The following is a 22589-nucleotide window of genomic DNA, read 5'->3' as shown; positions in this document are numbered from 1 at the left end:
CCACCCTTCTATCCAGCCTGACTTCCATTTATCCACCTATCCATCAATTTATTCTCAAGTCTTCCTAAACTTTTCAACTTGTGACCCAAAAAGAGAAGTTTGGTGTCTCCCCAGGCCAGGACCGAAACGTACAAAAATACTTTCTGAATGAATCACTTCTAGGAGCACTTCACACCCACTTTCAACCATATCTTCATTATAATAGGTCCTGACTAATGCTCATTATTAGTCTACACACTCTGCGTCTCATTGGTGGGCATTGGACAGTTCAGAAACCTGCCATCAACATGGTACCATCGTGTGAGCATTAGTGAGTCCAATTACATGAAGATAGGTTGGAATGAAATGGATGAATGGGTCACTTTAAGCCTGATAAAAAAAAAAACTAAGAGGTACATTTGTTGAAAAATAAATATTCTTTTTGTCGGAAAGGTTATAAAAACAGGATATTTACGAGGGGCCTATAAAAACAGATGTTTGGGAAACACAAATCCTCTTCTAGCATTCTCCACTGAAGACACTATAATCATGGGTGTCAGAAACACTACGATTTCTGCCAAGCAGCAGTCCTGTGGCTAGCCATGAATGTGGACATGAAACATGACAGGACACTAGGTCAATAATTAACTGTCTTTCCAAACATCCAAAAACACCTCTTCTCTGTGGTTAACATAGCAGTCTAACGTGACAGTGTGCTACAGTATGTCGGCATGTTATTTTGGTTATATTTTTAGGGCATTTCTGTGGTATTTGGTAGGTGCAATAACTCTCTTATTGCACCTACCAAATACCACAGAAATGAGAGAGAGAGACATGTGGAGACTGCTACATATACACACACACAACATAAGAGAGACATGTAGAGACTGCTACATATACACACACACAAAATAAATAGCTACAGTGTATTGACTGGTAAAGCAAACACTCCGGATTTGACTGACATAACTCAACAGGTGTTCTCATCACTGGGAACTGGGGAATGACCTACATCTGATTATGTCTGACAAGACAGTAGCAACATTCCAGTCTGACTTATATCAATGCATTCTGCTCCGCGCAGAGATACACAGTGCAGAGAGATGGTGCTGCATTCATGAGATGGTAGAAAACACCATATAGTAGTATATGGCATCATAATATTATGTAATTCGTTTGTATTTCATTCGTATCACATGTGATGTACTGTATGTGAAGAGAGGGCAACTCTGCAGCTTAGTATGTGTGTGTTTAACTGACTGGTCAGTTGTCACTGACCTATATTAGCACATTCCCAGAGAGAGAGAGAGAGAGAGAGAGAGAGAGAGAGAGAGAGAGAGAGGTAGAGAGAGAAAGAAATATTCTTCATTGTCCGACTATGACAGTGGCTTTCAACCCTTTTATTTATTCTGCATTTAAGCCACGGACCACCATTCGTTGACATTTGGCCTCTCCGACCCAAAACTTGTCTTAGAATATTTTATTGTCGCTGAATAAGATTCCATGCTGTATAATTGTGGTACCATCCATAGGAGAGATAACAGGTAAACAATCAAAATAACAATGAAATTGTGTAGACTTGTCAATTAATGCAGATGTTTAACAATAATCTAACTCTTGAGAGCGTAAAAGTAAACCAAATGGACCCTTACGGGTTTCATTTTACACTCTCAAGAGTTAAAGATCTATATGGGTCCATTTGGTTACCAACTCTCCATCATTTAAGTTGAACTGGGGACCACCTGGAACCCCCTCAAGAACCACAGGGAGTGCGGTTCCCAGTGTCGAGTCTGCATGCCCATATTTGGGCATGCCTGACAAAGAACTCCATATATGGCCATAAAAGGACAGACAAAATAACTGGGTGGGGCATGCATTTCCAACTTGCATCGTTCCAAGTAGGCCAGTGCCCAATGGGCACCGCTCTAGAGGCTCTGGACAGGGCCCAATTAGCCAATTGATCGCACCTGACCACCTCTAGATCTCCATATATTGAGCTGGCATGTTCTGACATCTGCATAGACTCCACATTTGAGCATGCCTGATAAAGAACTCCAAATATGATCATAAAGGGGTCAGACATAATAACTGGCATCGTTCCAAGTAGGCCAGTAGTGCCCAACGGGTACCACTCTAGTTCTATCAATGACATTTTCAATTAATCAAATAATTGAGAAGCACATATTTGTTTATCCAATTTGTTTGTTTTTCATACATTGACGCTGTCAATTGTTAATTGTTTTTTATAATTGACAATATCAATTAGTATGATTACGGTAACCACTTAAGTCCTATTTTATAGTCATAGCCACACAAGAAAGTGTACCGAAAATAGCTGATCTACAGGCTCACGACACATTGAGGAGTTGGCCAGTTGCCAGCATGCCAATTTGCATGTTGTGAGTGTGTAGAACTGTAGATCATCAATTTTTTACATTTTAGAAAATCCGTATACATATCAATTAGAATAGGTGCTAATTTCTCAAAGAATTTCTTATAAAATTCAACTGGATAACCATCTAAACCTGTTTGCATACCACTAGCAGCTCTTCTAAGCTCATCAATACTGACCGGCCCATCCAGCTTCCGAGCTACCTCTGGACTCAATTTGGGTATGTCCAATAAATTGAAAAAAATATCATAAGCAGAGGGATCAGTGGTTTGCTCAGATGTATACAGGGAAGTATAAAATTGTTTAAATTGTTCGTTGATCTGCTTAGGATCTGTTGTTACACCAGCAGGAGTTCGAACTTGTGGGATCTGATGGGAGGCAGAGGCCTGTCGTAACTGATGAGCCAGTAGCTTGCTAGCCTTATCCCCATGTTCATAATAATTTGATCTAGATTTAAGTAATAAGTCCTCTACGTGAGCAGAGGAGAGTATGTCAAATTTAGCTTGGAGAGAAATACGTTCTTTATAAAGATCAGGTGAGGGTTGAGTGGAATGTATACTATCAAATTGACTTATTTGTTTAGCCAAACTACACATTTGCTGCTTCCTAAATTTACTCTCAAATGCGCTATACGAAATTATTTCACCTCTTAAATATGCCTTTAATGTCTCCCACAGTAGGGATGCTGAAATCCCAGGCGTCTGATTGATCGAAATAAAGAAATCAATTTGGCTATTAACAAAATTTACAAAAGTTTCACTGGACAATAAACGACTATTTAGGCGCCAGGGGGGAGGTGTATTATCATATTCTCGAAAATAACCACTGGAGCGTGGTCCGATAGTACTATTGCTTCATAGTTGCAAGAGTGTAACATTGGAGCCAATCGGTTATCCATCAGAAAATAATCGATACGATTGATGAACAGGGGAAAAGAAGCTGTATTGTTTACCAAGTGGGTTCAAAAAGCGCCAGGGATCTAAGACATTGAACTCATTCATAAAAGCCTGAATGACTTTGGCAGACCTCGAGGGCACACTAGTTCTGGAAGATGATCTATCCAACTCTGGGTTAATCCAGGAGTTAAAATCCCCCCCCAATAGGAGGTAGTGTGTCGACATATCAGGTAATTTAGCAAACAATGTTTGAAAAAAGTTCTCATTATCCCAATTTGGACCGTATACGTTAGCCAGGATGACTGGGGTGTTGTATAATGTTCCTGTAACAAACACAAATCGTCCACCCGGATCTGAAACAACATCGGAAGAAATGAAACCAATAGATTTATGAATCAAAATGGCCACCCCTCTAGATTACATTTTAGAAAATTGATTTTTAATTAAATTGATTGTTTTGACTGTTAATCAAATCGATTAGTTTGATTAAATGTCGCACCCCTATTTCTGAACACACAAGTGACTGTCTATCAGAACAGCAGCACCGTATGCACAACGTAAATGGCTGTGTGAATGGTCAATGAGACAAGCAATGTTTCTTTCTTATGTTAAATGGTGCCTTTACATAGCACCTCTCTCCAAAGGGCTTCACAATGTGCACTGATGCTGCATCAGTCTTTATTAACACAGACATTAGCATGGGCTCTGTAGTCTGTACTGACCATTGTGTTGTGTCCGTGAATGTATGCTATGCATACATGAATGAATGAACAAATGAATGAACGTATTTAAATTTGCATGTACACACATGCAGATGTGCTGAGGTAGCTTAAGGTTGCGTGTGTATCAGTCAGGTCACGTGACACAGGGGCGGAGGGGAGGGGAGAGATATGCGATGGCATCAAAACATCCACCCTGCTTAGGCATGCACACACACCTGCTGCCATCACAAGCAAGCCATCATCATGCAAAATACCCATTATATCAAAACAGCCGATTCCTGGCGACGTGCTTTTGTGCTGACTTCTGATTCTGAATGACACAGCCTGCCTCTCTGTGCCTGCCTGCCGGACTACATGCATGCTATGACAAAGCATGGCCCATCCCCCCTTGCTACTCCATCTCTCCACCCCTATCTCCTCCCTTCCTTCCCTTTCACATGCATGCATGCACACATAACACAACACTCGACCTGCTCCCTCCATTCACTAGGCTGTCTATTGAGCCCCCCTTTGTGGTTTGGGTACACAGGGGTGCCATGGAGCTTTGGGATCAGGACAAGACAGAGAGAGAGATACTTACGGGCTAGTTCCTCACCACTACTCCACGACGATGACTGATGCTGATGCTAGTTAGCTAGCCGAGCGCCCTCTCCCTCTCGCGCTCCCTCTGCCCACCTGGTCTACAGTCCGCCTATTCCCTCCTCCTCTCCTCCTCCTCCTCCTCGCTCCCTCCATCCCCTCCCCTCTTTTCTTCTCCTCACTTCAGCCCTGTTTGTTGTGTGTGTCGCATGACAGACCTCTGGCAGCATCTCAACATGCTGCTATAAAATCAAGATGACTTTTACATTCAGAGATCATTATTGTGCTGCACTTATGCACTGGCTGTGTTTGCTGTGAGAAGGTCAACGTGGAAAGAGAGACCTTTTGTATAATTTTCTTTTCGCTAAGGCAGTAGACTCAGCTGAATAGCTTTAACAACAACTGGAGAACATCGGTTAGATGTTTATTTGTGGTTTACGCCACAGGCACAAAAACTAAAATTGTCTTGCTCAAGGACACATGATTTGGCACCTGACTGAGTGATACACTGTTTTCTGGGATCCAAAGTTAAAGGAGGGTCTATCAGGTACTAATGTACCTACTCTACCAGAGTCAATATCACATCAAGGGTGAGCGAGCAGCAGACTAGCTATATAGCTGCAGGACAGCTGCACCTGTACAGTATGTCAAGTGAGGACAGACGCATAATCAAAGAAAAAGTGCCCTTCTCCACCAGGATTCTTCCTCAGCCTAGTGGGAATATGCGTGCACAGTTTCATCGCAATCGGACGCTGCGTTGAGGAGTTGTGGCGATTTGTACAAAGCGGGCTACTCCTGAAAACTGTAGGAGCCAATCGTGGCCAATCAGGATGGAATATGAGAAATCAAACAAACCTGTCTTGATCACATGACTATGGAGATCATGTGTACCGATTTGCGTGAAATTTGGATAAAATCTGAAGGAGTAATAATAGAAAATGTGTTTTACATATGTCAGCCTCCTGGTGGCGCTATAAAGAGCAGATGTGAAAAATTCCAGACAAAGGTTTTTCCTTGGCCTCTAGGGAGTTGGCATACAAAGTTATCCACAGATCCGTGCAGTTAGAGGTAAAAACACTTTTCTGCCAGTTATAGCGCCACCTTGAGGCTGAGTTGAAATTGTTCATGTGGCATTTCGTCCTCGGCCTAGTGGGAATGTGGGTGCCCAATTTCACGGAAATCACGCGATGTGTTCATGATTTGCAGCATTTTGTTTGAAACTGAGCACTCCTGTGAACTTTGGAAGCCAATCTTAACCAATCAGGATGGAGTGTGAGAAATGTGAAAGACTGGTTTCGTTGAATGGCTCTAGAGAGACTGTGTACCAATTTGCGTGATGTTTGGACAAAATCTGTAGGTGTACTGTGCAAAAACTTGTTTTGCACAAAGCGGCTTCCTGGTGGCGCTATAACAGGCCGTTCTGGAAAGTTTGGGGCAGAGGTTCATCGTTGGCATCCAGGGAGTGTGTGTGCAAAATTTGGCATCGACCGGGTTAACGGTGGCCGAGATTAGCTGCTCACGGACACACGGACGGACGGACACACACACACACGGACACACACACTCCACCATGCCTTCGGCCTGGTGGAGACAATGAGGCCTGTTTTTGCGGGAGCAGATGTCTGTTGCTGAAGCTACTGTTTGTGTAAACTAAAGCTACACAGCAGGGAGCAACACAAATCTCTTTTAAAACCCATAAAAAAGAAAGAAAGAAAAAAAACATTATAATCCCCTAAGGCAGCAGCTGGTGCATACAGTATTTCTTTTTAACCTTTGTATGACTGTGACTTGTTTTAATTGACTTGTCATTCTTATAGTTTAGATTTAACTCAGTATTGTTGTATAATTGTGTTTCTGTTTTCCTTTATCTGAAAAGCACTTTGACATTGTTAAGAAAGGCGCTATATAAATAAAAGTTTATTATCAATTAACCACTTTCAAATAGGGCTTAAAGCCAGCCTTCCCTGGGGTGATGCTAAAATCAATTAACATGAGAAGAACTTTCCACTTAAACATGGACAAGCCATGGAGGTCATCACACAGGTACCACAACAGACACGCACGCACGCACACACGCACGCCTCTAAACCCGCCTTGTTCAAAATCACCGTGGCAACGGAGCTGGCCGGCTGCACGAAGACTCGTTTGGAAAAAGTCATCACCGTGACAACCAGATCTACGAGCGTGGAGCCGAGTGAAGTGCAGTCGTAAAGTTAATACAGTGCTTTTATCTCCCAACCACTTACGCACTAAGACAGCACCTCATAAACAACAATCACTTCTAACACACTAAAACCACGCTACATACACAACAAAATCAAAAATCTACTTCTAACACTCTAAAACCACACTACATACACAACAAAAATCTACAAGCTCAGCTAAATTCATTTTTTTCAAATTTTGCCAAAATTAAAGACTGGCAGACAAACAGCGAAAGATAAGTGTAGATAGAGAAAAACATTTATTTTCCTGCTTGAAAAGGAAGGAGATTTGTGAGTGTGTGACAGTGAGAGGAGGAGGAGGAGGAGAGAGGAGGAAGGGTGGGGAGGGCAGAGAAGGGCAGTGAGGAGAAGTTGGGGGGGGGGGGGTTCAGGAGAGAGGAGAGGGGTAAAGGAGGGAAGATGGTGGACATAAAAAATAGAACAAATTATCAACAAAAGAAAAGCGGCTTCTCGTTTTTTTTTAATTGACCTACATGAGCCAGATGAAGTCGAATATTGGTTCTAAATATCGGTTTCGATGTATATATTTTTTCAGTTAACTGGCCATGCTGCCCAGCCCTAGTAGAGAGTGAACCAGACAAACATCTGTCTCTCTTTTGCCTGGTTCAGACAATGGAGGGAGAGGAGAGGAGCAGAGGGAGGGGGTGGAGAGGGAGAAAGGATTTAGAGAAGAGGAGAAACAGGTGGAGGAGGAGGAGGAGGAGGAGGAGGAGGAGGGAAATGTATAGCACAGAGCTATAGGAAAAGAAGAAGTAGAAAGTGAAAAACAGTCAAGTGTGTGAGTGCTCGTGCCAGTGTGTAGGAAAAAGTTTTTGTGCTGTGTGTGTGTCAGTGCTCAGAGCTAGTGCTTGTGTGGCCCTTGGGGGCCCGATGATGGCACAAAGGACTCGTGTCAGCACACAGCAGCTGCTGGAGCAGGATGACACAGGGACCCCGTTTGTTTTGGGGGACAAAGGCAAAGCGGAGGGCCTGTGTCAACCGACGTAATCCTCTCTTGCACGCACGCACGCACGCGCAAACACCCCCCCCCCCCCCCCAAAACTCAATCAAATCAAATCCCAGCACTCATCATGTGAGACTTTACTGATGCGAGACATGGACAAAGGGCTGTGTCAACCGTTATTCCGGACACTCACACTGGACGAGCTTGACCAGTGCTTATCCAAACATGTGACACATCACCTCGTGACTCCACGGTCCGCACACACACACACACACACACACACACACACACACACACACACACACACACACACACACACACACACACACACACACACACACACACACACACACACACACACACACACACACACACACACACACACACACACACACACACACACACACACACACACACACACACACACACAGCATTAACTCACTTCCCTTCCTTGCTTGTCCACTGTAGCATATGAAAGGTTGAGCAAACACACTTTGATTCAGAGCTTTGCTCGGGGTAGCTGGTGTCTAAGTCACTGTGGGTGCGAGTATATACTGCACAATGGTGACATCATAGGTTGGAAGTGTGAGATCCAGACCTCTGCTGTGTGTCCTCTGGGTTGGATTAGTGTTCAGCAAGCAGAGGTTAATGCAGAGTGGAGCTGACAGCACTGAGGCAGCACAATGCTGATCTGAGGTCAACCACGGCCGGGGACCTACTGACCTACTGTATAAAAGACACTTTTAGGTCTCTCTCTCCTTTTACTGATCAACACCACTTAAACCCTACTGTATACTTTGTTGACCTCTCCTGTTTTAGCTACAACTATCTTGAAAATGATATTTATTAAAACACTTCTAGGCCTCTCCCTCTCGATGAACTTATACCCATCAACACATGAACCCACATTTAAGATAAGTCTGAAGGGGCAAATGAAGACAACAGGCAACAGGTTAGTTTCTATGTCACGGTAAGCAGCTTCTCTGCGTCTGATAAAGACAGATATCCCTCACGTTTATCTTCTTAGAGGGTTTTACCACCTCACTACACAGCATCACTACAAAGCAAAACAGGTGGAGGAGAGATACAATACCATCCTCACAATCCCATGGCTTCTTTTTACACGGTTAACAAACACCCAGATTTGTGTTCACGTTCATATTTGAGAATCAGGGCCCACTTGAACATTGTGGGGAGGGCTGTGTGCATTCTCAGAGCATGGTAATTGATGTACCTGAACATACTCTGACTCTAATTTGATTATGAATGTTTTTTTAATATGAGGATTCAATTACCTTGCTCAAAGGCTCTTCGGCCAGTTAGCTAGAATGAAAGCTACACTACAGTGGCCATTCTCTGGTCTAGATGAAAGGGTTGGATATACTGGTTAGTATTCAACTCAGAAATGTTCAGTCATTATACACTATATAGAGCACACCAGTGTGCCATTAACAAACATTCCATTGCCCTGTAATGTGTTGTGTCTCAATATCAATCAAACAAGTGCATACTGGCACACGCACACACACGCACGCACGCACACGCACACACGCACACACACACACACACACACACACACACACACACACACAAGCCTTGTATGCCAATGGAGGAGTGGCCGTGGGGAGGACAACAGAACCACTGCACTTCATGGTGTATGTGTCCTGTCTGCTGCCATTTTCACAGACATTCAAGGTGTTAATGACACGTCAGTCAAACGTCAGACCATTGCTTTAGGAGCCAGCATCAACCACATGGTGGTCAGGCTCTCATGACTCCTCCTTGTGCTGTCACGTCAATTAAACATCACTGTCTATAATACAAAATGTTATATTAATAAAGATTTACGGTCCTTGCACACTGGACGTTTATCGGGGGGGAAATGGTGGGAAAACGCCGCTAAAGATCAGAAAAACACAGCAGTGTGCAGACACCTTTAGTGTATAGTACAGTATATGATTCATATATTCATAGGTAGCATTTGGACAGAAGTTAACTATTAGTCTGTCACACAGATTATTTTGAGAGAGAGAGAGAGAGAGAGAGAGAGAGAGAGAGAGAGCTGAATTAAAACAGAGAATGACAGAGACAGAAACAGAAAGACAGAATGAAAGGCACATCCAGACAGAGAGATGGCGATACTGGCAGGGAATCAGAAGCTAAACAGCCACCATATGGTCTCATGGTCGGTTCACCCCCACCCTCCCCAGTGACTCCGTCCATCTGGCAGTGGGAACACATTCCAAAACAGAGCATAGCAGCAAGGAGGCGCACACACACACACACACACACACACGTGCGCGAGCGCACACAACAGACCCCCCTTCCACAAAACGAATGCCGTCAAAACCAGAAACTTAACAATATCCCAAATTCAATCATCAACATCAACCCTCCCTTCTTCTGCTTACTGCAGAGAAGGGATAGAGCAGAAAGATATAATTGCGGTGCACTCCACCTGTTCTGTGCACAGTCCACATGTGTGCCATTAGCTGACTCAGGCTCTGTGGTACTGTAAACATGTAGTCTGCAGCAGGAGAGGCAGTAAGTACGTTGCTAAAAAATAATAATGATGATGATGATGATGATCATAAGGCCTCTTGTGATCCGTGAGAGAAAAATCTAATCTCCTGCATGATTAAATGAGCTGGAGCAAGGAGGATATTCTTTAATGAGGAAAGTGAATTTGCACTCTGTGTTACATGGATTAACCCATTCAGTTGCCTTACCCAAAGATTCTTAAGCCTAGTTCAGACCAAAGATTTGAGACAAACCATTCTTAAGCCTAGTTTTATGAGGGTGTTATACCTTTTTGGTTCCGAAAGTTGCTCTGGATAAGAGCGTCTTCCAAATTCCAAATTGTCAATTTTGTCGCATGCCTAAAAAAAGCCAGCCTCTAGTCTAGGCTCACAATGTGTCACGGATGCAATGTGTTGCCACACATTTCAGCATGTGACACATTAGAGCACGTTAGAATGTTGTGAATCACAGGGGGTTCAGGTGCTCTGGTCAAGGACACTTCAACAAGACACATCAGCTGTTTGAACCTGTGACCTTTGGCTAATGAAAAGGTCCCTTTAACTACAGGGTCACCCAGTCACATCCTTGCCTAACGCCTGTGGTTTCCGAGGCTACATCCTTGCCAGTGCAGACTGCAGTCATGTTTAGGTTATAATATTAACATGGCTGGACCACCATTCAATTACATATTATGCATACTTAATGAACAATAAGACAATGTTGTCAAGTCTATTATGTCTCCATTAACCAGTATTATATTAGAAGTCAGAACTTGTGTAATGATAATAATAATATTAATAATCAAAAATATAGACCAATATTTCCACACGGCCATAGTGACTAAGCTACGGCCACCCTGTGTCAATAAATGCAATGCGGATGCGATATACAACAAACGTGCTATGAGGAATCCACTGTGTGTGTGCATGTGCGTGACAACTCACTTGGTTTTCATTTCAAAGGCATCTGCACATGTGTAGATGCACGTGGGTTTGGACATTATATGTTTATCAGATGCACATAAAGCCGTCAGCAAGCATCATGGGTAAACACTCCCACCAGCTAAGCCTAATACTGCATTCGACCTATAACTGGAGCTTAATGGAATCACACAGAAGACACCTTCTGACTGCACGTTGTGAATGAATGCTCACTCAGTGATGTTTGATTACGTCTGTCTGTCTGTCTGTCTGTCTGTATGTCTGTCTGTACGTCTGTACGTCTGTCTGTACGTCCTACCACCCCATTGCTAACGGTCTGTCTATTGTATTGTCTTCAATAGCCACTCCGCCCCGCCCTTTGTATATGAATTAATAAGAGTAACTAAACTGACCTAACATCGTTAGCTGTCACATGCCATCATGCTGGTGTCCTCATGTATCCAACAACTACTCTATGGTTCTGTATCTCCGCCCCGGCGACCACTCCCCTCTGTGCACGAGTGGGATTTGTATTCGTGGATTAATGATTAATGTCTCTTTATCCTTTTTATAGGTTTCGCTGTGATTTAATCTGCTGAGAGATACAGCGGCCACAGTGACAGCTGTGTACTGTTATGACCTCTTCTCTAGATTGACCCCAGGCAGAGGTTAGAGGCCAGAGATGTTGTAGTGAAGACACGTGTGCGCACACACACACACACACACACACACACACACACACACAGAGGACACAAGACAGCATCTTGAATCTATGGAAAGCTAGATGCCAAAGTGTAATGGTGCGTTCACACGAGGCATATGCACAGATCACAGCAGGTTTGTCGCTTTGTTCTGTTCTGTTGCTCGTTGACATCATCAAGTGTGTGTCCGTAGTGACGTGTGTCAGACGTGCGGCGGCCGGCGGGGGAGATTGAGAAAAACAACAACAATCCAGCATGTAGCTTCTCTAGCTTTGCATCTGGAAATTGAAGCTGAGCTTTGTATCTTTTGCAGCAGCTACAAACGTCGGATTTGCTTCGTATCTTCAAATCGCTGTATGGCTTCCATTGAAAATGAATGGTAGACTATATATTTGCATCTGCCCGTGTGAACGTTATAGTTAAAGAGATACCACTTGTGTACCACACCCCCCTACATTTGTGCTGAACCAATTTAAGCAAGTAAAACAATTTAAAGGAAGGCTCGCAATTCAGAGAAATAAGGTTTTGTACAGAGCAAAGAAAGTTATTTGTGAGCCTTCCTTTTTGAATGAAGAGACCACCACACACGAACATACTAGACAAACACACAAACACACACACCTCAGATACATGTTTACAATTACAACTCTGTAAGATACTGTAGTGGTTAACGTTCACAGACACACACGTAATGATCATACGCCGAAGAGCCTTAACTGTTCTGTCAATTATAACAACATACTGAAACATTCCCCTTACCCCTCTCAATGTAACCAATATGGTTTCTGTCAGTCCTACAGTTTACAGTTCAACAACAACAGTCTTGGATGAGTACTGATTCCAGAACACTGAAGCAGTAAAAGCGGTAGTTCCATGGGGCGTACAAAGTACCAAAGAACGTCCTTATTTCCCTGGCAGGGAAACCCCGATAGAGATTATCTCTGAGTCAATGCCTTAGCAGAAATATCACTGTGGTTATCAATAAATGGTAGATCAATAATACCACTATGGGCCCAGGCCGTAGCGTAACGGTCTGGGCACCGGACTGGTGATCCAGTCGCGGTGTGCCGCGGGTTCGACTCCCGGACCCGACACGGCCTTTACCGCATGTCATCCCCCCATCTCTCTCCCGTTTCCTGTCAGCCTACTGTCTGTCCCTTAAAAAATCAATAAAAGGCGTAAGCCGCAAAAAAATAATAATAATAATAATAATAATAATAATAATACCACTATGAAACAGTCAAGGCAAATCAGGGGAGAGGATCAATTTACTTGAAGAACACTAGTGTTTTGATAATACAACTTGCATCTATATTAAGTGTACATCCAGTGACATTAACTAAAGCAGCAGTAATGGTTGAGTGATTTCTATGTCTTTTTCCTCATCCTTTGAACTTCAAACCACCTTCCACTCTGTCTATGTATGTTAATGTATCTTTGTTAGTGTTTGCATACTACAGTAGATGCTGTCATTGCTGTGTGTATCTGTTTTGTGTACCTGGCATCAATGTGATCAAAGAGATGCTGCCAGCGGTCGTTGATGTCTTGGAGTTTGTCGTTAACCTCCGTCTCCTTGGTCTTGTTGCTGGCGGTGATGAGCTGCTCTCCAAGCTGCTTCAGGTGAGTCTTATTCTCACTGAACAGGTTCATCTCCTCCATGCAGTCCTAAAAGACAACACTACAGTCAATGGGTGCACGTGCACACAAAAGGGCCATGTAGGCCCACTCTCAGTGAGTCTCAGGACAAAGCGTCAAAAGTCCTTGTGCAGTTGAAGTGTCTAACTGTAATGTATCCTAATACGATGGATGGATATGCCTGGAAACCAGGGACATGAAATACGTTAGTGTATTGTGAGCCTGTGCTCAAGTATACAAGTATACAAAGGTTGGACTTAACTGAGATCTAAATTGAAATCAAGTGTTTTAAAAAACCTCCCACTGGGACCGGGTCGATATGTCTGGGTATCACTGACGCCAATTGGCCTTCGCTCAACTCCCACACACACACACACACACACCGTGACAAATGCAGGGGCCGGGCCCCTGACACAAAACAAGTCCATGTGGACTTGCAGGGGGACAAACAGCTGGCGTCTCTTGCACAATCAGAGGGTTTTCTGAAAGCCCAGGCCTTCATCTCTCCCGCATTCAAAACACTGTGTCTATTAAATATTTGGTAGAGGTGATCTGGACAAAAATGCCACCAAATATATCTGTATATTTGGTCACATACTTGGTCACATCAGATCCACTGTCCCCTCGGATTACAAAAGGGAGAAAAGAAAGTGATGAGCTACTGTACAATAGAGATACTGCTGTAAAATGTATGTTAGGCTGAATGTGTTCTCATGCAACATGATTTGTGATTCAAGTTTAATTAATATAAGCAAGAATGAAATTGATTAATGACAGTCTGTTCTAGCAATGTGTCAGACTACTGTACTGCACTGTTTCATTGAATTGAATCAGTGTTGCAATAGTATAAATAAGCAGTCTTATACACAATGATAATTAGAGTAATAAAGATTATAAATTTAGAAGATTGCTTATTTGATCATACGTAATAACTTAAATACATACCACCATGAGATCAACCATAAGATCAACACCCCAGAACACCCCAAGCATCTGCTATCAGTCTAATCCCCTCATAAAAATGTATAAGTGCGCCGGTGCGTGCACACGCACACGCACACAACCTCCTTAAACCTGATTTATACTTATTTGCACGCTAGAGGATGACTTTTCTTTGGGGGGGGGGATTCCCGATTCCTGTGGGATGGGATTATATTTGTATTAATTACGGGATTGGGACGGGATGGGAATGAAGAGTCAACGGGAGCGGGCAGGAGCGGGATTAGCCTCATTATATTACCACAGATTAACTGTTCCTGGTATCATATCATGTCGCACGCAGATCTACAAGTTCACACAGCTTTCGAGCTGTGATGTGTTGTTGTGAGTTTGCAGATTAGGTATTTGCGGTGTGTGTCACAATGCGCATCCAATATAAATGAGACATTACCTTCTTGAGTTTCTCCACCATCTCCTCGATGCTGAGGTCAGAGTTATGAGCCACCTTGTTCTCCATCTGGGTCAACCACTCACACAGCTCCTTGTTCTTGTCGTTGAAGATGATCCAGGCATTCAGACGGTCGGCTATCTCCTGTTTACGCAGAGACACCTGAGCAGGGAATACAGAAGTGTGACACAAGACCTCCACATATACTGTCTGACACTGATAAAGATATAAAGATAAAGTAGACCTTTAAAGCATTTACCATTACTTAAGTACTTACGTATACAGTAGTGTGCACACTAGCTGTGCTCATAAGGTCACAGAGAGACAGAAAGATTTCTATATAGTGTCTAAATAATCACACCCGTGTGAAGTGAGGGGCGCTAATATATTAAGTTCTAACTCATGTTGATTAGGTGATGAGATGTAAAACAAAGGGTGCAAACACAAACATTAAACGCCATTAACAATAAATAGACAATATGACGTAAATGACACATTATGGCGTAAATTTTCCCTTCATTGTCAATGCGTTTACAAAACAAACATTGAACTAAAGACAAACATTAAACCTGTGTATAGGAGGGGCTAAGTAAAGACATGTCAGAGCTCTCCAGGACAGACAATGACAGCGCTGGCCCTGCGCTTCAAGGGGCGCCCGACCAACGGACTGACATGGAGCAAATAATAGATTAGCAAGATAACAGGTAGTATCTGCGTATTTGCTGTTCATATTCATATCACATGGTCCCATTTTGTAATCATTAAATATGCCATTTCTAAGGTCCCATGAGTTTGTCTACAGCCTTTTTATTGGACTTTACTATAGCTGCTATCTGTGAATCTGCATAAACAGCAAATGAGTACCCACATTGTGGGGTCTACAAATTGACACGTCAGAAATTAACAAATACATACCGTAGAGAGATTTGCAGTACATACTATCCAAACTACCTCAACAGTACATTGATACCAATTACAATATTCCATACACTACATAACACATGAACTGCACATGACTACATATTATTTTCCCTCAAAGAACCCAGACCCTGGAACAATGTACCGGTAGTTGTTTTTCACATTTGAAACAACACAGCATGTAAGGCTATTCATCAACTGGAAACCTAGGCAGCACACTATGGCCGCAGGCAGACTGTTGCAAGTGGTTGTGTGGGCGACCTACATGCAATTATGAAGGACATCACTGACATCACCAGACAGCAAGCTTTGGGCGAGCTTGCCTGGAGAGACGTTTTGTTTAATATTGACACACTGGAACTTTTTGTCCAATGCCATGCTCACAGACATTCTCTGGAGCTACAACACTCTAGGAGAACTGAAGAACCACTGTCAGTGTCAGCCCTCAAGACTTTATAGCATTACAAGGAGGCTGCACGCTCTGTACCCCGTTACCAGACTGGAGAACTGGTGCGCGCACACGCACACACACACACAGCTTTGAGTACAAAAGGCAAAACTCATTTTCCCCATCACCATCTGTTCCCCTGAACCCACATAATCACCCCCCCCCCCCCCCCCCCCGCGCCTCCACAGACCTGTTGGTCTCACTGAACACCCTAACAAAACTCCACAGAAAATGTACTAACTCTGCTCATGAATAGCCTTAGCCACTGCAGCGTTTACTTTGTTCTTAAGTAGGTAAATGACTACTAAATGAAAACACACAAGCAGAAAGCGCACACGCGCACGCACGCACACACGCACACACACACACACACACACACACGCAATACATTTTGTACTAGACTTTTGTCTTCCATCTATGGCATGTCGAGTGGCAGAGAGCGCAGCGAAGCAACAGGCCGAGTCAGATGACAATCTGGTGGTGCTCCCTTTTCAAAAACAGCCAGTTGATTTAATAATAATGAACCTGAGCTGACGCATTAAAGACTCTACACTGTGCCAAGTCCTCCCTCCTCCTGTCTGCTGTGGTTTGGGACAAATAAACTGTCCCGAGTCATGAATATGCATACACAATACAGAAACAAAACAAACTGCCTATGGACCCACCCATGTGGGCGTACATGCAGGCATGTTGTGGATGATGCCTCCTTAAGAGACAGACACTGTAGGAGAATAGAGTGTCTCCTACATGAATCACTTCAACCCTATATACTTGTTTGACATGGGTACCCCGGGGCTTTATCCTGGGCCCCTTATTTGTTTACCTCTGCACCAAATCTCTTCACTGACAATAGCAGATCTACAACTCACAGCGCATACCATCGCCTAGAATATGGATATTAGCGTTCAAGTAGTTAAATTCAGTCTTGTGCAGTTTGTTTGCATTGTATATTGCACGATAACAGTCAGCAAGTACTGTCAAACAATTAAGTTATTAATTTGTCTCTCTGTAATACAGCTGTGGATCTTGAGTGAAGCATGACTGTGTTCAACTGTGTGTGATTTGAGTAAAACAAAACAAGATTGTCTAGTACAGCCTCATAGCCAATTAATTCTTCATCGTACGACTGCGTTGCGCAACATAAATTATGGATTTTCAACTGATATACACGTACTTTCAAATTATATCAGTATTTCCGGGGAGGAAATCTACCATATTGTAATGTGCACACTAAAACGTGAGCGCTTACTAAAACTTATGCTATATGCTAACTTGGACCACACGTCCAGCAGAGTGACCACAACCCTTGGGAAGCATTGTAGTCTTAATTGACGCTACGGTTTTAGCCATGAACTTCACAGGACAGTGCAGAGCCCTATAGTATGGAGGTTCACCCGAACCATGACCTACTGACCTTTAGGCACAGCTCCTCCCACTGGCAGTGGAGGTGCTCCACCTGCTCCTGCAGTAGCAGGACGTCATCGGCGATGATGTACTGGGACAGGTCCGTCTTCATGGTGGACAGCTCTGTCAGGCTCTCAGCCCAGTCCTCCAGTGAGTCCTTGCTCTCCTGCATAGCATAACACACACCAGCCAAGCAGACAAACAGACAAAGCGGTCAGAGACCCCACCTCCAACGCTCGGCCACTCTCTTCCTGACAACCACTCTCCCCTGTGTCCTCTCTCCAACTGCCCTGCCCCTCTCTCTCTCTCTCTCTCTCACACACACACTCACTCACTCCTTTCTCTCTGTCCCCACCCTAAGAGAGGATTAAAGGGCCATAGCCAGCAGGCCTGGACGGGACAAGGGGGGGAAGGGAAAGAGGGAGGTGTGAAAAGAGAGGGGAGGGGGGTGAAAGGAGAGGGGAGGGGATGAAGGGGGTTAAAATGAGTCGTGGGACAAACCTGTTGCTAACTTTAGCTTAGGAGAGACCTTGATTGTTTTTTTGGATTTAGTAGGACCACTAAGTGATTAATTGTTCCCCCCTGACAGCTGGGCTGAACTCTGATAAGAAGCAATGCAGCAGACAGTCAGACACACGCGTTTGGAAACCCTGAACAGAACAGCTGATACTTATGTTACCAGGATGTGTCCATGTGTGAATGAGTGTGACAGTTGTCAATAATATTGACAGCCAGTATTGAGTAGTTGTGTACGTTCTGATGTTTTACAGCCTGGGCGTCCCCCAGGGGTCAGTATATTGGGCACACTCCTATTCATCACCTCTCCTGGGTACCAGCCTCCTTCCAATGACACACTGATGACACACACAATTCTACCTCTCTACTCTAAAACCACTGATTCCCGACCTGTGGGCCATGAGGACATTGCAAGTGCTCCCCAAGTAATGACAGATGACAGACCCAGGCCGTAGTTCTGTAAGGTACACTTCTACCATCAGAGGACACTGGCATATGAGTGCCTACTGCCTCGCCTAGAGTAGTAACCTGTGGGGCTGGGTAAATGTACTGTATTTTTTATTTTATTTTTATTTGTATTCTCGTATATATGTGATGTATTGTCTTACCTTGTGGGCCACGAGCCTGTAATAAAGTTTATATATATAATTGGCAAACCAGTAAGATTGTAATGATAATATTAACATTAATATTTGAAATTTGAAATATATTTTCACTGTGATGCCAATAAATAGGAACTTAAAAGTACAGTATACTACTAGATTCAAGCTGGAACACAATCGATTGATTATTTGATCATTCAAATAAACAAGCTCTGGCCCTGGTCCAGAAAAGGTTGGGAACCCATCACTGCCCTCGCTTTTTACCTCCCTCTCTCAAATGCCTTCAGGGTGAGTCCAGTGGCAGCAAAACTGAGGCCCTATAGAGCGTCGCAGCCCAGCCCCCTACCAGGGCCCAGGAAATGATTCTCCGTTCATTTTCCTCATCACAAATCTGGTATATGGTACCTTCCCTGCAGGCTAGGGCCTCAAGATCGTTTGTTCCCATAAGTATAGGACTTATGAACAAGCAGGCCCCATCTCAGTTCCGTGCATAAAGTGTGATGTGATGCCTCTTGGAACTATGACTGGTGGCCTTCTGTTGGCACTGTTTCTTTATTGTCTATGTACTGTGTGATCTGTTTGTTTGCATGTTTTATGTATATCCTGATGACTGCTGTGCACAAAACAAATTTCCGAAAGGACAAATAAAGTATCTATCTATCTAAATCATGACAACAAACAAAAGAAATTGGGCCGAACAAATAATTAGAAAGAAGAAAGCAAACGGCAGGTTACAACACTTTTTTTGTTGTTTTTCTTCTTTGTAATTATTTGTTTGGTCCAATATATGTGTAGGAAGCGTAAAAATGTACTAAACAAAAACAGGATATTTACACTACCCATAACACCGGGTCCACGGACCACAATGGGTCGTGGCGGTGACCCTATGTGTCCCTGGGGCAGAAGGTAGGTCCCAGCAGGGCTTTCATCTGCCCTGCACCCAGGCTCTGGAACCCCTGTAGCCCAGTCCCTTCCCACATACACCCGACAGTCAGACGCCTAACAACATTCCAATCCCACCTGTTCAAACTGACATCAGTCAATGTAATGTACTGTGGGTTTCTCCTATGTCCTTTGTAGTGTCCCTGTGCATGTCCCTGCTCTACACGTGTCAGTCCCACTTAGAGGGCTTTTGTTTGTGTTAGTGTTTGATCTCTTATACTAATGATACAGTAACTGTATCGGAGAAAAATATTTTAATTTCAACAATCAAAGTATAATATAGATATGTAAATAGCAGCATATTGTATTGTTTGACTTTGTATCTGTATATCGTTTTGCAATGCAAATAATGGATTGTAGCAATACTAAGTACATGTCAGAGAATCACATATCGTATCGTCAACGATGTCGTGATGATTATCGTATCGCTGTTAAAATGTATCGCTACACCCCTATCTTATACTACACAAGTATACACAAGTTTGATTTCCTTTTTTTCATGCTGCTTCACACTGCTTTTTTCATGCTTTCATGCTGTAGGTGATCCTGTTGTGAAAGGCAGCACAAACAGAATGTATTAGCCTACCTTGTTGAAATGCTCAGCTTTTTGCAGCTCATCAACATAATCAGGCATCGATAGATTGAGCCTAGTCTTCACATCTTTCACACGCAGCACGCCATCACCTAGTCTGGCCTCACAGTGCTCCCAGGTCTGAAAAAGAACCACAAAATCACACTCTTGGTTGTCTTTTACTTTCAGAAATACAGTATACATGCAGTATACTGTTAATTTAAGCTGATTGGATTAGCCTGGCTATCCATTCAGAGGCACGGAAAACCACAGCTAATCAGGGACAGATGGTTGTTGGCGACCTGCAGGTGCAAAACAAGTCTCACATAATACAGTAGCCAGGTGTGGAACCAGGTCGCTGAATCACAAGGCTGACATAATATTACACATATTGCACATATGGCTAATTGCAACAAAGACGACATGTTTCAAAAGTCACCAAACATGATGAGAACAAACAAGTAGCCTCAGTATCACTTCTAGATTTGATATCTTGTGAAAACAATAAAGAATACAAAAATAGGCCCAGGCCGTAGCGTAACGGTCTGGGCACCGGACTGGTAATCCAGTCGCAGTGTGCCGCGGGTTCGACTCCCGGACCCGACACAGCCTTTACTGCATGTCATCCCCCCATCTCTCTCCCGTTTCCTGTCAGCCTACTGTCTGTCCCTTCAAAAAAAATCAATAAAAGGCGTAAGCCGCAAAAGAAAATATCTTTAAAAGAATACAAAAATACAAAAGCACTGGAAAGAAGCCTGGAAAGGAGCCAGCTTAGGTGTTTCTGGCATCTGGTTAGGATGCCTCTCGGGCGTCTCCCTAGGGAGGTCCTTGAGGCACGTCCCACTGGGAGGAGACCCGAGCATTCCAGCAACCAGTGAACCCTGGACATTGCTCTAGTTAAACATGTGGTCTTTGTCAGTTTGCCTGGTTAAGTAAACATTTGAATTGAATGAGCTTACAGAAGAAAAAGTGAAAAGGTTTACTGTCAATGTCCCTGGCTTGCTCAGCTTAAGTTGGATTTGGTATTAGTTGGCATTAGTATAATTTATGATATTAGGTCATTTACAGACTACAGAGTGACTACAGAGACTCTCATTGTTTTGCAACCCGCAGATATATTCTGTTTCATCAGTGGCAAAGCATGCAGATGTACACAGATGGTTTCAACAGCAGGCCTGAACACAGGATTGCTTCATCATCTCTTTCTGCATCAAGCAGTTCATCACAGTAAAGCACTTGTAACTCAGAGAGTATACAAATGTAACCAATAGGGTCCACATAGTTAAGATGACAAAATACTCATAATTGTCTCCACCAGCCGAAGGCATGGGGAGAGTATGTTTTGCACTCCGTCCGTCCGTGTGTCCGTCCGTCCGTGACCAGCTAATCTCAGCCACCGTTAACCCGGTCGATGCCAAATTGTGCACACACACTCCCTGGATGCCAACCATGAACCTCTGCCCCAAACTTTCCAGAACGGCCTGTTATAGCGCCACCAGGAGGCCGCTTTGTGCAAAACAAGTTTTTTCACAGTACACCTACAGATTTTGTCCAAACATCACGCAAATTAGTACACAGTCTCTCTAGAGCCATTCAACGAAACGGGTCTTTCAGATTTCTCAGACTCCATCCTGATTGGTTAAGATTGGCTTCCAAAGTTCACAGGAGTGCTCAGTTTCAAACAAAATGCTGCAAATCATGAACACATCGCGTGATTTCCGTGAAATTGTGCACGCACATTCCCACTAGGCCGAGGACGAAATGCCACATGAACAATTTCAACTCAGCCTCAAGGTGGCGCTATAACTGGCCCAAAAGTGTTTTTACCTCTAACTGCACGGATCTGTGGATAACCTGGTGGAGACCTGTGCCCAGAAGGGCACTTTTTCTAGTTTGTCCTTAAACCAGTGCAGTGCCAGTGAGGTGTGAGACAAATCTTTCACAGTAAACTACAGGATTTGAGGTTTAACATTCAAGCAAGTATCTTCAACTATTTTCAGTATATATATAGTATTTCAATGACACATTATTTTACGACCTGCCCATTTCACGATCTGCCCATACTAAAAATCTAATCCTAACCCTTTTCATAAAATGTAACAATCTGCACATACAGATGATCATGCCCACTACTAGTGTCTAGTCAGTGTGTATTCTACTGGACGGCTGTAACAATTGGCAATGCATTATATCCACTGTATATCCACACCATAGGACACCACCCAGAACCACTTAGCAGTATGGGATAATGGGAGAATTGGGCTGTTGTTCAGTGGAGCCATTCAACCA

The 22589-nt window shown here is 43.5% G+C and overlaps 1 protein-coding gene across 1 annotated transcript in view; it reads right to left on the bottom strand.

The window, feature by feature from the left end:
• Nucleotides 1-22589, bottom strand: part of syne2b (spectrin repeat containing, nuclear envelope 2b) — a 186481-nt gene that overhangs the window by 25570 nt on the left and 138322 nt on the right. The window contains exons 117-120 of the mRNA XM_083791824.1: nt 20316-20441; nt 17680-17835; nt 14903-15061; nt 13376-13542 (exon numbers count right to left, since the gene is read on the bottom strand). Coding sequence (XP_083647950.1) covers nt 13376-13542; nt 14903-15061; nt 17680-17835; nt 20316-20441 — 608 coding nt within the window. The remainder of the gene's footprint in view (nt 1-13375; nt 13543-14902; nt 15062-17679; nt 17836-20315; nt 20442-22589) is intronic.

The sequence above is a fragment of the Protomyctophum parallelum genome (assembly GCF_964188405.1).
Source record: "Protomyctophum parallelum genome assembly, chromosome: 20".
In the NCBI taxonomy this organism is placed as follows: Eukaryota; Metazoa; Chordata; class Actinopteri; order Myctophiformes; family Myctophidae; genus Protomyctophum; species Protomyctophum parallelum.
The sequence above is the reverse complement of the archived record's forward strand: the minus strand, read 5'-3'. Positions and strand labels throughout refer to the sequence as shown.